The 14382-nt window shown below is 36.7% G+C and overlaps 1 protein-coding gene across 5 annotated transcripts in view; it reads left to right on the forward strand.

Annotated features, from left to right (window-relative positions):
• LOC103477022 (collagen alpha-1(XIX) chain) overlaps positions 1-14382 on the forward strand; it is a 127088-nt gene that overhangs the window by 28291 nt on the left and 84415 nt on the right. For all 5 annotated transcript variants that reach the window (XM_008429856.1, XM_017308981.1, XM_008429858.1 and 2 more), the window contains exon 10: positions 1706-1750. In XM_008429856.1, coding sequence (XP_008428078.1) covers positions 1706-1750 — 45 coding nt within the window. The remainder of the gene's footprint in view (positions 1-1705; positions 1751-14382) is intronic.

A 14382-nucleotide genomic window follows, 5' to 3' on the forward strand; every position in this document is an offset into this window, starting at 1 on the left:
GTTATAACAATATATAGAATATTGATATTTTTAGATAAGTATTAAATTTTACTAGATTGGGTGTCTTTTCACTCTGTACAATTCAGACTTCCAGCACAAGTCCAACTCCTGTCATCTACAGAAACATTCAGATGACTCTGCAGTTGTCGGGTGTGTCGGAGTACAGAGAGCCTGTGGACCACTTTGTGGCATGGTGTGGGAAAAATCATCTCATCTTAAATGCAAACAAAACAAAGGAGATGATTGTAGATTTCAGGAGAAACAAGGTTAGATCAAACCCTAGTTCTATCAGACTTGACTGGAGACACAACAGTGAAGCCGCCTATAGGAAGGGACAGAGCCGACTGTACTTCTTGTGGAAGCTAAGATCATTCAAGGTTTGCAGCAAGAGGCTTCAGATCTTCTATAAGTCTATTGTTCAGAGCGTCATCTCTACAAGATGACGCTGCGATGGATCTTGCCGCCAACATCCATCGCGATGTACAATAACTCTTTGAAGAATTTAAATGAATGAGTTGCAACAACATTTAATTTCCCTTTGCAAGCAATAGATATTTATAAATACAAGTAGACATTCCACAAAAGCTTCTAATAGCTTTGTCTGGAAATGATTAAGACAAAAATACTAACAAATGTTTGTAAATGTACATATGATTTTAAAAAATGTAAGTTTTAGCAATGTTAAAATTTTTTGTGGAATAATTGCAGTAAATTACCACAACAAAACGACACAGAGCGCCGTTAGTAATATTTTTAAGAACAAATTTTGTTGTCATCAGGTTATCATTTTCCTTTATGTCAACATCCTACAAAAGAAAATTTATCTATCCTCTTTTTGCAAAAGATTTACTTTTTCTTTATTGTCAAACCCGAAAAAATAAGTGGGTGGCTCTTTAAAATTACATCAAATTTTCTATAGTACTATAAATTGTCTTTTTAAAAGGTTATGTTTTATCTTAGCAACAATGTCTCTTTCGATTGTAAAATTTGCAGACCCCTGTACTTGATACTATCTACATGCATACCAATTGGGTAGAACCTTTGGACAGGGGCTTTTGTCAGCCAATGGGATTATTCTCGAGTATGGGAGATGGCTTAATCCAGGATATTTTTTGCACTGAAGACATTGAGCTTATACCACGGTGACTTATTTTCTCACAAACCTTGATACATGGGATGTAAAAGATCAAAAAAGAAAGCCAAACTGATTCATTCTATACATGTGAATTGTTAATGGTGATGTTATGAAATATATTTGACTGAGACAAACATTTTTGCACTATTTGGGAAAATGTTTGAGAGCAAAATTGTCCCCCATCTGTTAATACAATAAATGCAAAGAGCCAGTTGGCCTGGACACTCAAACAGCGCAGCCTGCTTGAGCTATGGGACGGCCGAGGTCATCCTAGTGTATGTCTGAGTTGCACACTAATAAAGAGTCAACAAGATCCAAAACATCTCACACATTTCTGGCAGAGTGTGTGGAAAGCAGTCAGCTAGTAAAGCTCAAGCAGCTTATTCACAAGCTGCATATAATCTCACATATGTTACAAACTTTACTAAAGCTGCAGTTCTGCAGTTATATGTGAGCTGAGCCACACTGCAAGGAAACTGATATGTAGAAAATCCCCCCCAAAAAAATATTTAAGTGAAAATTTCAAGAGGCCATTTTGTGTCTTATACACTTTCAATCTTGTCATTGCAGGGGGAACTTGGATCAGAAGGTCAAAAGGCAATCGATGGAGAGAGGGTGAGCACTGCTATCTCCAGCAGACATATAGTCCATACACAACACATCAACAAGCTCCACTTTATTTTGTCAGGCAATCAATTCTTTAAGGCTTTTCATTTTTTGTGTGCCATGTCCTGGAGGTATAAACAAAGCTGAGTTTTTTTTTTTTTTTTTTGTGTGTGGCTTTTCTGTCATATCTCAAGTAGTAAGAGTGTTCTGGACTACACTGCCCTTTCACTAGAATTAATTGATATGTACAGAATGCAGCCATAGACTGGCATACCAATGGACTGAACTAATTTTTCAAATTACCATGAGATCATTCTGTACCATGTTAAGGTCATTCTTTATTGCATGCACTCAGAACTGGCTGCACTGATTAAACTAATGTGTAGTGGTGCTTAAATATTTGTGAACCGTTTCATAAGTTTCAATATATTTACAGAAACAGACATGTATTGCTGGAGATTTACGTGTTCAGGAAGTTCAAAGGTTTGATTCATTTAAATAAATCAGGGAAAAGGTTTCTGGTTTATGTTTTTTTTTTAGAAAATATTTTAAATCTTTATGGCAGATCCTAGTAAATATCCATAAGCAGGCGTTAACTGCTGGTGGTGTTCATAGGATGAAAGTGATTGGAGACACTGGTCATTTTTTTGTTTTTATTGCTACTTATTTATTTATATATTTTTACAAAAAAAAATTATATTTCATAAATGGGAAACTCAAAACATAAATAAATGATGGCCTCAAGGAAGGGTTCATTCCCTGCCAAATGTCAGAGTGCCACTGGGCAAGGCAAAGCAAATAGTCGTCCACTTCTCCTTATGGTGTACGTGTATGTGCATTTGTGAGTGCAGCTGGTAATTGTGGCCGTAGTGTAAAAGTATTGTGAGTGTTCTGTACCACTTAAAAAAAACCTAAACAAGTTCAGCCTGTATGCTACATACCAACATGGACCAATTACCTGTAAAACATGATGGAGTTGGGTTGCTGCATTTAGAGATGTAACAATACTGTTGTTAGGTTGCTGAGTCATACGACGATCAGTTTGAGAAGTCTTTGTGTAAGAAAATCAATGCTAATTAATTGTTCTTTACTTAGAAATTTTATAAATGTGAAAGTGAATCCTTTTTAAAACAATGAAGGAAGGGTCGTTTGGTTGAATAAGTATGGAATGTTGTGTTCCTACAGTTTTAGGAAGTACTGTGTGAATGGCACACTGTCTAATACCTTTGTTTTTATGTATTTTTTATTAATAAAGTCAAGGGCAATTTTTTAAAAATGGGAATGCACTAGTCATCAGATATGATAATTATGGTAAATGTTATTTAGAATTATTTAGTTTTAAAATATGTTCCTCTTAAGTGTCTTATGCTGAAAAAAAACCCCCAAAAAAACAAGAATCAGTGTTTCCATTTATTGAAACTCCAAAGGAAGAGGTACAGATGGCCAGAGTAGTTCCATAAAGAAATGTTTATCATAACCACGTTACATTTTAGTTAACAAAAAGCAACACTGGAAGTCAGATATAGAGCTGTAGTCTATCACAGAGAAAGAAAAGAGAAGAAAAATAAAAACAGAAGTGAACGTACATCCATCAACCACAGTTCTAAAACACATGCCCAGTATTGTGTAGATTATTTTTGTGCTACATAAACCTTTCTGACCCACTGGAGCATGGGCAGCAGAATGTTGGCAAAAAACCCAGGTTCTGTGAGTAGGGGAATGGAAGAGGTCAGAGCTCTTTGTCCTGCTTGGGGAGGCTGCTGCAGTCAGGGAATTGTGTTGTCATGGGGATGTGTACTTTCTCTTCAATATTGTTTTGGCTGGTGGTACAAGTCAGCATGGTAGGGCCTAAAAGATTTGATACATTGCTCCACACTCAAAAGCCATTAGAAGCTGACAAATACAAATAAGCTTCTATTGATGCAATTTCTAAGGTTAACTTCATCAGCAATCTCCACTCATAATCTGAGTAAAGATCTTTTTTTTATTTGTGCTTGTTGCACCTTTGAATGGGAACACTGTAATCACTATGCATCGTTGTCACACTCAGCCTGGGCTGGCAGATCATGTTCCTGTGTTTTTGTTGACTGTAGTGGCCTTTATTTGATAGTTGTCAGACAGGAAAGTGGGTTGTGAGAAAAGACATGCGACAAAGGTCTTCAGGCCAGGAATTGAACCTGTGACGGTTGCGTCGAGGATAAAGGCCTCCACACATGGGCCGCGCTTTACCCCTGCACCACCACCACACCCCGAAAATTATCTGTAGTTAAGTAAGCAATTAAGTAGACCTAAAACTATTGAGGTTCTTATAATTTTCAGGACAAATTTACATACATTTACAGACTCAAATTCCTAATTTCTAAAATAAGAGTCAGATGTCGTTAGTTGACACTCTGCTTTAGGGTGCATTCACACCAGCTGAATGCACCCTAAAGTTAATAAGGTGTATTACGCAGCTCTGAGGCACGTAGTTGTGTGCATTTTTGACTGCATGACTTCCAGCCCTGACCACTTGTACCAGCTTCTTGTTGCAAACCTGAGATAAAAGTATCTGGAATTGAGCAGTAAACCAATTAAGGTGAAAAAAAAAATACTTTGAATTGGCAGTGTCTAAATTCAAAGCATTGGTTTGTACCCCGACAACCAGCATGGGCCCTTTTGTTCGAGCATAAGTACCTCCTGACATGTTGAAAAGCCAGTTGACGTAATGTGACCATTTGCATATGAATGACATAATCAGGTTTATTTACAGAGGAATCTCAAGACCACCTAACTAGAAATTAACTCCATGCACATCAAAGACTGACTGATTTGTAGTCACAACATCACACAAACTATAATGGAAGGTTGTAAACTCGTGCAGTGCCTTGGATCGTACACAGTATTTACTGATTGGAAGAGGTGCCTTCACTGATCCATTAGAAAACCGTGGCGCTCTTCAGCCAGCTCTCCCCTTGACTTGATAGCAGTACATCAAATGAAAACAGCTGAAATCACGCTCACTGCCATGAGTCTGAAACAGTTTGAAACTTAACAAGAAAAACTAACAAAATCATTGTTTGGCAATTTACTTAGATCCTTCAAAGACAAAGGCGTCTTTAAGAGGTAAATAATTTGCCTAATGTGAGGCGGATAAGTCTGCTAATATTTTTTATTTTATTTTATTTGTATTTTAAGGTTGCCCTGCTTCCTTCGGCTCTCTGTGGATGCAAACCAGAAAAATACCCGATCAGTATTCAGCTACAAACATTGAAATTGACAATCCCATTTTTGCCAAGTATCCTGTCATGAGCAACAGTTGCAGGAACTCAAATAAGTTTGCCTGGAGCAGTAATTGTTTTTGAGCTACAAACATCCCTTAGCTGGTTGTCTTTGCTTTGGTCATGTACACATGACTCACTATCTTTGCTCTCCAGGTAGTCATTGTCCTGTCCCCGGGGCAACTTTGCCTCTGGCAGGTGGGTTTGTCCATCGTTTTAGATATGTATAATGGAAGAAAAAGGTGTCTCTGAAATGTGTTTAGAACTGGCGACCTTTGCAAAAGCAAAACTAGCTGAAACCAGAGTGAAATAGTGGCTGTATCTTATTCATCTGACAAGTGATACGAAGTGATATGCTGACACCTTTATTTAAAGTCTTCTTAGTTGGAAAATGCACTGAAATTAAATGTCAAATTTATCCTTCCGTTCAGTGATTCTTAAACTTTAAGCATCATTTCAAACTTTAATCTTTACGGTAACATCCAAGGCTGCATTGTATCAAGAAAGTAATTGCAATACTCTTGCTTAAAATTGTAGTTACAATATTGATTAGGATTTAAAAACATTTCCCTGATTCTTTATCATCTTTACCTTTGCACAATGTTCCAACCACACCTTGTGATCATTAGTATTTCAGCCACTAAAAATGTACATCATATGTGAACTTTAGAGGCTGTTAGAGTCCATCCAGTAGGTTAAATGCATTATCCATGCATCCATGCATATCGCGTGACAGGTGGACGGAACCTGGTGCTGCAAGGTTGGAGACCTTGTCCTGTTAGGCGACGGGGCCTGGATAATACCCGTGTTAAACGGACGGCGGAGTCCGGCGACGACAGGCGCTTAAATTCCGTAACAAAAGTATGTTTTTATCTTTTTTAATCTTTTTTTTTTCAAAATCTTTTTCTCTTTTTTACTGTTTATTCAATGTCACATGCTGTTTTTATTTTTTCTTTAATTATGTAAAGCACCGTGAAATGCCTTGCTGCTAAAATGTGCTATACAAACACAATTTGATTGATTGATTGATTGATTGATTGATTGATTGATTGATTGATTGATTGATTGATTGATTGATTGATTGATTGATTGATTGATTGATTGATTGATTGATTGATTGATTGATTGATTGATCCAAATGCATTCCGTTTAGGCATTAAGAGGCCTTCAGATATAAAATACTTCCAGATGTTGCATCCAAGTAGCTCTTTGTATCTAGTATTGCTCACACTGATCTTATGAGGGGGATTGTAATCCGATATATTATGCTGACTGGAGAGGGAGCGAGTAAATCACAGGGAAACACAGAGGCACACAAAATAAAATAAAAAACAATACATGCATTTCTGAAGGCTATTTAACTTATGAGGACCACAGCTTAATTTACTCCAACATTGGGGTATTTACAATGTTGATTAAACATTTGAACTAGCTTACTGTCCTGTCACATCTCTTTCCAGTATCACTGTTCTCAAATAACACAAATGTAGGCTGCTGCCTTCTTCACTCGAACTGTTTGAAGTTTATGCAGCAGCAGTAAGATCAATACTGTCTCCAGATTTACAGAGGTTGTGAGTGAGTGCATTTAATGCACAGAGCACAGCGCCGCTAACTTAATTTATAATTTACATTTTAAACTTGCCATTATAATTTCACCTACAAAGACTAAATGTTGTTTTTTTTTGTGCCCACAAAAACTGCTGTGCTGCCATATTTAATTACAGATTCTTCAGTGAAATCCATGAAAGTAAATCAGCTAAATTCAGGAGCACCTTCAGAGCTGTCAATAGTATTTTCATCAAAAGTCCAAGTGTTGTCCTAAAGAGACAACACTTTTTTTTTTTTTACCAGAAAAAAAGTTTACAAGAAAAAAAAAGTCAGTTTATTTATTTTTTTTATGTATATGATAAAAAATAATTAATATCTATTTTACTTGACATCTTAGTTATTGTGATATTTAGATATGAGAATTCTATTGGATAAATGAAAAAAAAGGCCAGTGCATCCTTAGTGATGTTATATGTTTTTAGTTTAAAAAAATACAATTTATTAAGATTCACAATCAATTAACTTGGTAAGAATGAACAGATGTGTTTCCAGTCTGCATAATTTACACTTGCAGTAAACACTGAACACATGTTGTTGCTCTCTCCAGTTTTCCTATTTCTCTTGTTTGTGGTCTTCTCTCTCTCGAATTTCTTAAATTTAACTCTGAGATGTTAACACAAGGTAACATGGACAAGAATGCATTTTGGTTGTGGTTCTTTAACTCTCAACAAAAAAAGATTTTACAACAGTGCTTCTTGTTTACAAAGATATCACATATTTGCTCTAATTTAAGAATATTGATTGCAGTTGAGTTGTTCATTTCTAACATCGCCTTTGTTTTGAGGCTGAGCCCAAACACAAGTTTTCCCATTAATCACAATCCATGTAGTATATATATTTTTGTCTTTTCCTTATGATCATCCTTTTTCAAGAAACCTGCAGAAAGTCTCCCTACAAAAGAAATTACAACATAAATCAATATGTGATGGACCGTTCATTGTTAGTCTTTTCTGCAGCTGTGCTCTCGTTGTGATTTATTTGATTTCTTGACCCAACACTCGTATACGATTTAGAACAATATGAAGACGAGACACTAAAATAAAAGACAGGATGTGGCCGGTCCCTGTGGTTTATCAGTGAGCTTTGAAAGTCATATGATTAATGGGTTAAAACCACTATTCCCTGTGTTCTCCTCTAAGTTGAGCTTCATAAGACTAAATAAGACTGCAATATGGATTCTTTTTCTCATCTGGTAATAAATTACAGTAATCTACTCTTAGAGACTTAAAATTCCCAAAGACATTTATTTGCAGCAAAAATGCAATGAAGATTGTGTCCTATGATAGAAGTGGGCCATATGGTCATGGACGTATAACCACATTGTGTAAATTAATAAGCAGTTAAAAATTATGTCATTTGTCAATATATACTCAATAAACATGGGTGGAATTTTGTAATTTGATTTTTAGTGTTCATACTAAACTAAATTAAGTTAAATACATGTGCTCCATATTCTATCTCAAATCAATTCTTCCGAATTAATTCTCAAATAACAATTATAACATATATTTGAAGAATCAGTTATATATGTCCATATTTCTCAGTTTAAGATATATGACTTATGAAATCAAATCAGAAAAAATGAAAATACTAAAGTTCTTACTGATGGTTTGATGCAGAAAGAGAAATAAAAGCGATGCAAAAATGTAAACACTACAAGCTTTTTTTTCACAGGCTAATCTAGGAAAGTTTATGACTAGAAAATTAAGCCATCAATTCTACTGAGTGACTACAACTCTGAGTTCTTTGGGACACAAAAACTTCTACACGTCCAAGGTGTAGAAGTAAAAAAAAACCTTTTCAGGAATTTTAGACAACAATTAAATATATTTAATTAAACTACAAAATGTTCTTCTTTCTAATTGAGTTTGAGAAATCTAGCAGCTCACTGTTAACCAGCTCCTTCAAGGAAGGCGTTATAGCAACGTGCTGATAAACCAATCAGAAGCTGACTCAAAATAAATACCTCACATACAAAAGCCAGGAATAAAAATGGACTCTAATATTTTCTTCAAAAACAAAAAAATTCAGGGGTGCTGTGGTGGCGCAGGGGCAAAGCACAACCCACATATTGAGGCCTTAGTCCTTGTGCCGGTGGTCACAGGTTCAATTCCCGGCCTGGCGACATTTGCCACATGTCTTCCCCCTTTCTCATTACCCTCTTTCCTGTTGAACTACTTTCAAATAAAGACCACTAGAGCCAACAAAACCTTTAAAAAAAAATTAAAGCCTCATGAAGACAAAAACGATCTCATCAGGACAGAGACTGTTTTCACATTCAATATTTTAAACATATATTCATTATAAAATTATGTCTTATCTCTGGCGTTTCGTCCTCTACAGGTCCAACAGGTTGAAAATGGTTCAGTCTTCAGTCTTTGATATTATAATAAAAAAAATTTTTTACAAGACATAATTGCAGTCTTTTTATTTGGAAAATAACTGAATGTTTGAGAAAAAGTAACAGTAAAAATAATGTGAATAAATGTCTGTTCTCCACTTAACCTGATCACCCCTTTACTGCCGAGAACTCATGCAGCAGATTCTGATACCCAAACCGGCCTTTTACTGCAATTAGCTCATATTCCATTTTTAAAGCTAATGTGTTATTTAAAGCTCCTGTTGACACCTGAGAAACCAGAATTCTGAGTATGTGCATGTGATGTAGTATCGCTTTGCAGATACACCTATTATGGGAAAGGGGGAGTGTACTCTGTGTTATCTTGTGGGTAATTCAAGTGGATACATGATGTTCGGCTGTAGAGTGAAGTGTCAAAGAAAGCGGAGTTGAGCAACACTGATAGAACACGATATCCTCTGCACAAGAGGATCTCTGACAGTGTACTACGATATCCCCCACACTATGGAGCAGTGTTTTATTTATTCGGAGTGTAATGGACATGCTAATTTGTTTTCGTTTTTAAGACTCAGTGTCAGTAAGGGTAGTAGTCTTCCACCATGCTGAAGACGGTGGCGTATCGCTGAGTGGATGGAAAGTCACAAAAGGCATTTCCTGCTGTAACCTCCCTGGCATTTGTAGGCCAGCACTCAAGATATCTGTGTTACTTACAGATCTTGTTTCACATAGCTTTAAAGATTCATTGCCCACAAGAGCAAAATTTTGCCTCAAGCTAGTACAAATATGTAGCGTATCTTCAGTTTTGCCGTTGAATAACTTCTTTCTGGTTTGGTAGCTCTAGCTGGAAATGGCAAACTTCTCTGCAGTGATTGGAATTTGAAATGGTTTTACTTCTTATGAGACAACTTCTCTGACCTGCAGATGCTCTGCCTGGTAAAAGTTCTAAGTAAACATAATTAGGCTGCATGTGTTCCTCCTTCCTTCCCCTGGCTCTTTGTTTGCTTGTGTTAGTTGTCTTCTGCTGGGGAGTTGCCAGATTGTCCTGTGGCCCCACAGTTTCAGGACTGACGAGACACAGAGCAGTGTGTAATTAGCAGACGAGTGTGCACAGCTCCCCACAGTGTTCTGACCTCGTGCTGCAGGAACAACTGCCACACAGCCAGACTCCAGCCTTTTCTTCATCAACTTTTTCCTCCTTAATGTCCCTCTGCAAATGTGTAGATGACAACAATTTCTTACAGCGCAGATCTTGATCCTCAAAGCATTTATTTCACATTATTATTGTTTAGATCAAGGAGTTTATAAGAGGTAATCACATCATGATGCATACTTTATAATCGAATTTTTTTTTGCAGGCATGAGGTTTTTCTTTGTTAATCAAATTAGTTTGCAAGATAAAAAGAAATTTGAGAATTGTTCATTGTCAGGATGATTTTTTTTTTCACCTATTTATTCATAACTTTACATCCTAACAAAATACAAAAAGTAAAACCTGGAGTGTTAAAAGTGTATTTGTCAAAAATAAAAATTTTTAGGTACGATACTTTTAAAAACAACACTATGTTACTTGCTGTTTCTTCACAGCATGCACATTTTATTTTTTTTTGTTCATATTGTGTCAGAAAAAGATAAAATGTCTATTTTGTGATGTTCATCGCTCATGACTGTCAACTAGTCAACCCACTAATTAAAAATTAACAAAAGTAATGATGAAAGCATTTCCTCTCTTCATGCACTTCTCCTCTCCTCTGCACATAAACGCTGAATGCATACTGAACAAAGTCTTTCCAGAGCAGCAACACTGACAGCACCGTAAGGCTTTACGGAGACAAACAGTGGTCATAAAGCTTATAGCAGATGCGGAGCAATAAAAGTTGTCACTGGCAATCAAATTGGACACAATAAACTATAACTTTAAGTTAAATGTATCTCCAAATAAATGTAAGAAGCAAGAACTCAGGGCTCTTAAAACCTGAACACTTCAAAAATTAGAAGGGTTGAATCTGATTCAGCAAACAAACAAAAGAACGTTTTGTTGAAGGTGGGCCAAGTCAATGCTGCTAATAATCTTTGGATAGCACATAAAAACCAAAAACAACTGTTTTATACAATAACCTGTGCAACTGAGCACAGCTCCTGCATAGAGTGGAAAAATATTGTAAGTCTGTGCTTATTTGAAAATGAGTTTCAACATATTGGTAATATTTCTTATGCTGCTGCAAAAAAGTGGAAAGGGTTAGATCGACTATATTTATAAAGCATAAGATGTTTTGGTGCTTGTATCTTGTTGTGAATAGATACATTTATATTAGATATTTTTTTTATTTCAATAATTCCAGGGATAAGGTATGGGAGCACTGATTTGTGGATGTTATTTTTTTATAACAAAACTGGTGACTGTATTACATTGTTACATTTCAACATTGATTTTCTTTTCTTTTCTTTTTTTTTACAATAATTTAAAGCCTATTCAAAAAGTAAAGAGTAAAAAGCTCTTTTTCTCTCTCTCTCTCCTTAATCTTTAACTTCTGCCCCAGTTCTCGTAATAACAATAAAACCCTAATGGAGAAATATTCTGCTCAGGTCCTGTGTGTGAATGATTTGACAGTCACCTTGTTCCTGACAGTCTGCAGGCTAAGGGAGCACATTAACTCACAGTCTGATCAAATCATGGCATAGCCTTTTCAATATTCACACAACTGAAATAGTAGCCATGTTATTAGGAGTTGTATCGCCATCACCACTATACATGCAGTCGCACCATTCTAATCATGGCTTCTGTTTTCTGAATAGCAGTGGTTCAGACAAGGCTTGCTGAGAACCGGCAATGAATTAGTCACGTCTCTGGTAGCAAGACTTAATGTGATAAGAGTAGGTAATCATCCTCTGCAGATATATAATTCACTATTAATAGCCCATCTGACTCTAAATTTAACCATGACAAATTATTGGATTTCTAAGTCATTTTACAGGCTGCTCACACTCTCCATCTTTCCTACTCCCGCCCTAACTTATTTTAAAGTGTTGGTGCCAATGGCCCAAATGTGTCACACCTAACAAGGCTTGCTGCAAATTTAGCCTGTCAATATGTGTCAGGCCTCATTCATCAGCTATAACTCTTCATCTGAGCTGTCCTTCTACTTTCACATTTCACCACCGGGAGGCTTGACTGCTCCCTGAGCCTGCATAGCTCAGACCCACCCTTAGGTTCCCTGCTTCAAGGTTCAAAGCCAATGACAAGCAGTGTCCTTGCTAAACCAAAGTGCAGCATGGGGAGACAGGGAAACGGAACGGGGGGCAGACGCGCCGTAGCCAGCAGATTGTGAATCACACTGCGGAACTGGGTGGCATGTGATTGACATTATCTGATCTTTTGAGTCACTGAGAGTGTTATACTCACATGTGATTGTGCGCTTTGTGGCAATATGCTGACATGCAATAACGCAGGATGTTTTCTGCATCATTGAAAACAAAACAAAACAACAACTTCATAACCACAAGTAAGAATACCGCAATGTGTTGTAAATTTTCAGAAGCTGAAGGCTGTCTTAAGAGTTTTTGATCTGGCTGGTCCAAATGAAACTCAAGTGAGGAGGAAATCTGTTGAACAGACTGGCCTTGATAGTGATATTTTGAGGCAAAAAAATTATACATTTTTAACTTTTTTTTCCCTTGTTAAACTGATGAGCGTTTAGTACACATTCAGCCCTATTACTCTGATACCCCTAAATGAAATCAACTTCAACCAATTCCCCCCTTACTATTTATTGCAGCCTTGTATAGTTTATTCTCAGAATAAAAACAACTGCTCAGTGACACCAAGAGAAAAGAACATAACAAAGAAATCTGTTATAAAGATGTGGAGGAGTTCAAATCACTTTAAAATTATTAAACAGTATTCTCAATTCTGAACATGTTATTGAGCACACTCAAAACCCCCCTCCAAATATTTTAGTTTGTGGTTGGATACTTTTTCATGACACTGAATGCTCTTGTTATAGTCAGTAAAGTGGTCGTAGCTTTCAATGTTCCTGAAATAAAGATTCCCACTCAGTTTACGTTACTGAATTCAAAATATGGTTTTATATCCTTCTGTGTGATGGACGTCTATAACTAATTCCTTTTACCTTCTCACTTCTAAGCATCCAGCTAAGTACGAGCTACACAACATTGTCTTTTATTTAGATCTCTGCAGTTCGGCTCATGAGTAAGAATACATTTTTACATTTGTCTTTAAAATTGTGTAAAAAGGCAAGTGGCACACGGGAAAGTCCTGCACAGAAGCTGAAAGCGGTTTTATAATCCATGTGTTCAAAACAGGCTGATAGTTTGATGTAAAAATACAGCTTCCTCATTGTCAGTTCTCTAACATCATTGGAATGCATTTGATTAACTGTTGCACCGATGTAGAAAGGAGGGGAGTGGGGGGTATTTTTATTTTATTTTATTTTTTTCTCTCCCTTTCCATTCTGGAATTATTTTCCAGGTATGAGATGGAATGCTTCTTATGTAATTAGTTGGTATATTGTGCTCTTTTATTCTCTCCCCTTGTTTTATTTTTTTATAGTGTTGTTGTCTTTACATAGAATGCACCACATAATTGTAGGTGCATTGCACTGCCTGCCAGCCTTGAAGTTATAATGAGGTCTCTGCGAAGACAACAGAGAATCACAGGCTATTTTATCCTATTTTCTGGATGGAAGGTTGTGGGGAAGTGGCATGAAGGGGGCCTCTGTTTGTATTGAAACTGACAGAGGGAGGCAGCTTTGGAAGCATAAAGTAATGAGTCTTCTGAATATCCCATACCAGGCATATTTTAGCTGTGACATTCATTTAGACAGAAAAATGGATATGCAGTAATGCTGCCCACTCCCCTTTTACTTCCCCCTTTCTTTCAGAACGCCTGAAAGCAGGATATTGCCAGTTGTGAAGTCTATTGTTTTATAGTAACGCTACTTATTGGACAGGAATAAACTGGTTTCATCTAAAAGACAGAGACAAAAAAAAAGCACAGCAATCTAGAAATCCAAAATGTGTTTACACTGCTTATATTAATTTATCCTGGTGTCAAAAGGCATCTCCTTCTTTTTCATATTACTTTCTGTTGACAACCTGCTCTCCAGTCACCAAACAATGTTATCATACCTGTCTGCTGTTAATGCTTCAGAGCTTTTACATGATATAGCACGTTTGTGTTTATTTTTAGGCCCCGCCACATTTAATAGCTCCAAACCACCTGCCAGTTGTCTGACAGTGCGACAGTCATCAGACATGCTTCATTTCGTGACATACTGTAAATACCAGTTAATGGTCCTCTACTGCACTGGAGCATGTGTTGAAAAATTACCTCCATGCATAGTCGATCTCATTTTAACTGACCTTCAGGTTTTGTCACAAACATGATGGATGGCCAA

This window comes from Poecilia reticulata, linkage group LG15, assembly GCF_000633615.1.
Source record: "Poecilia reticulata strain Guanapo linkage group LG15, Guppy_female_1.0+MT, whole genome shotgun sequence".
Lineage (NCBI taxonomy): Eukaryota > Metazoa > Chordata > Actinopteri > Cyprinodontiformes > Poeciliidae > Poecilia > Poecilia reticulata.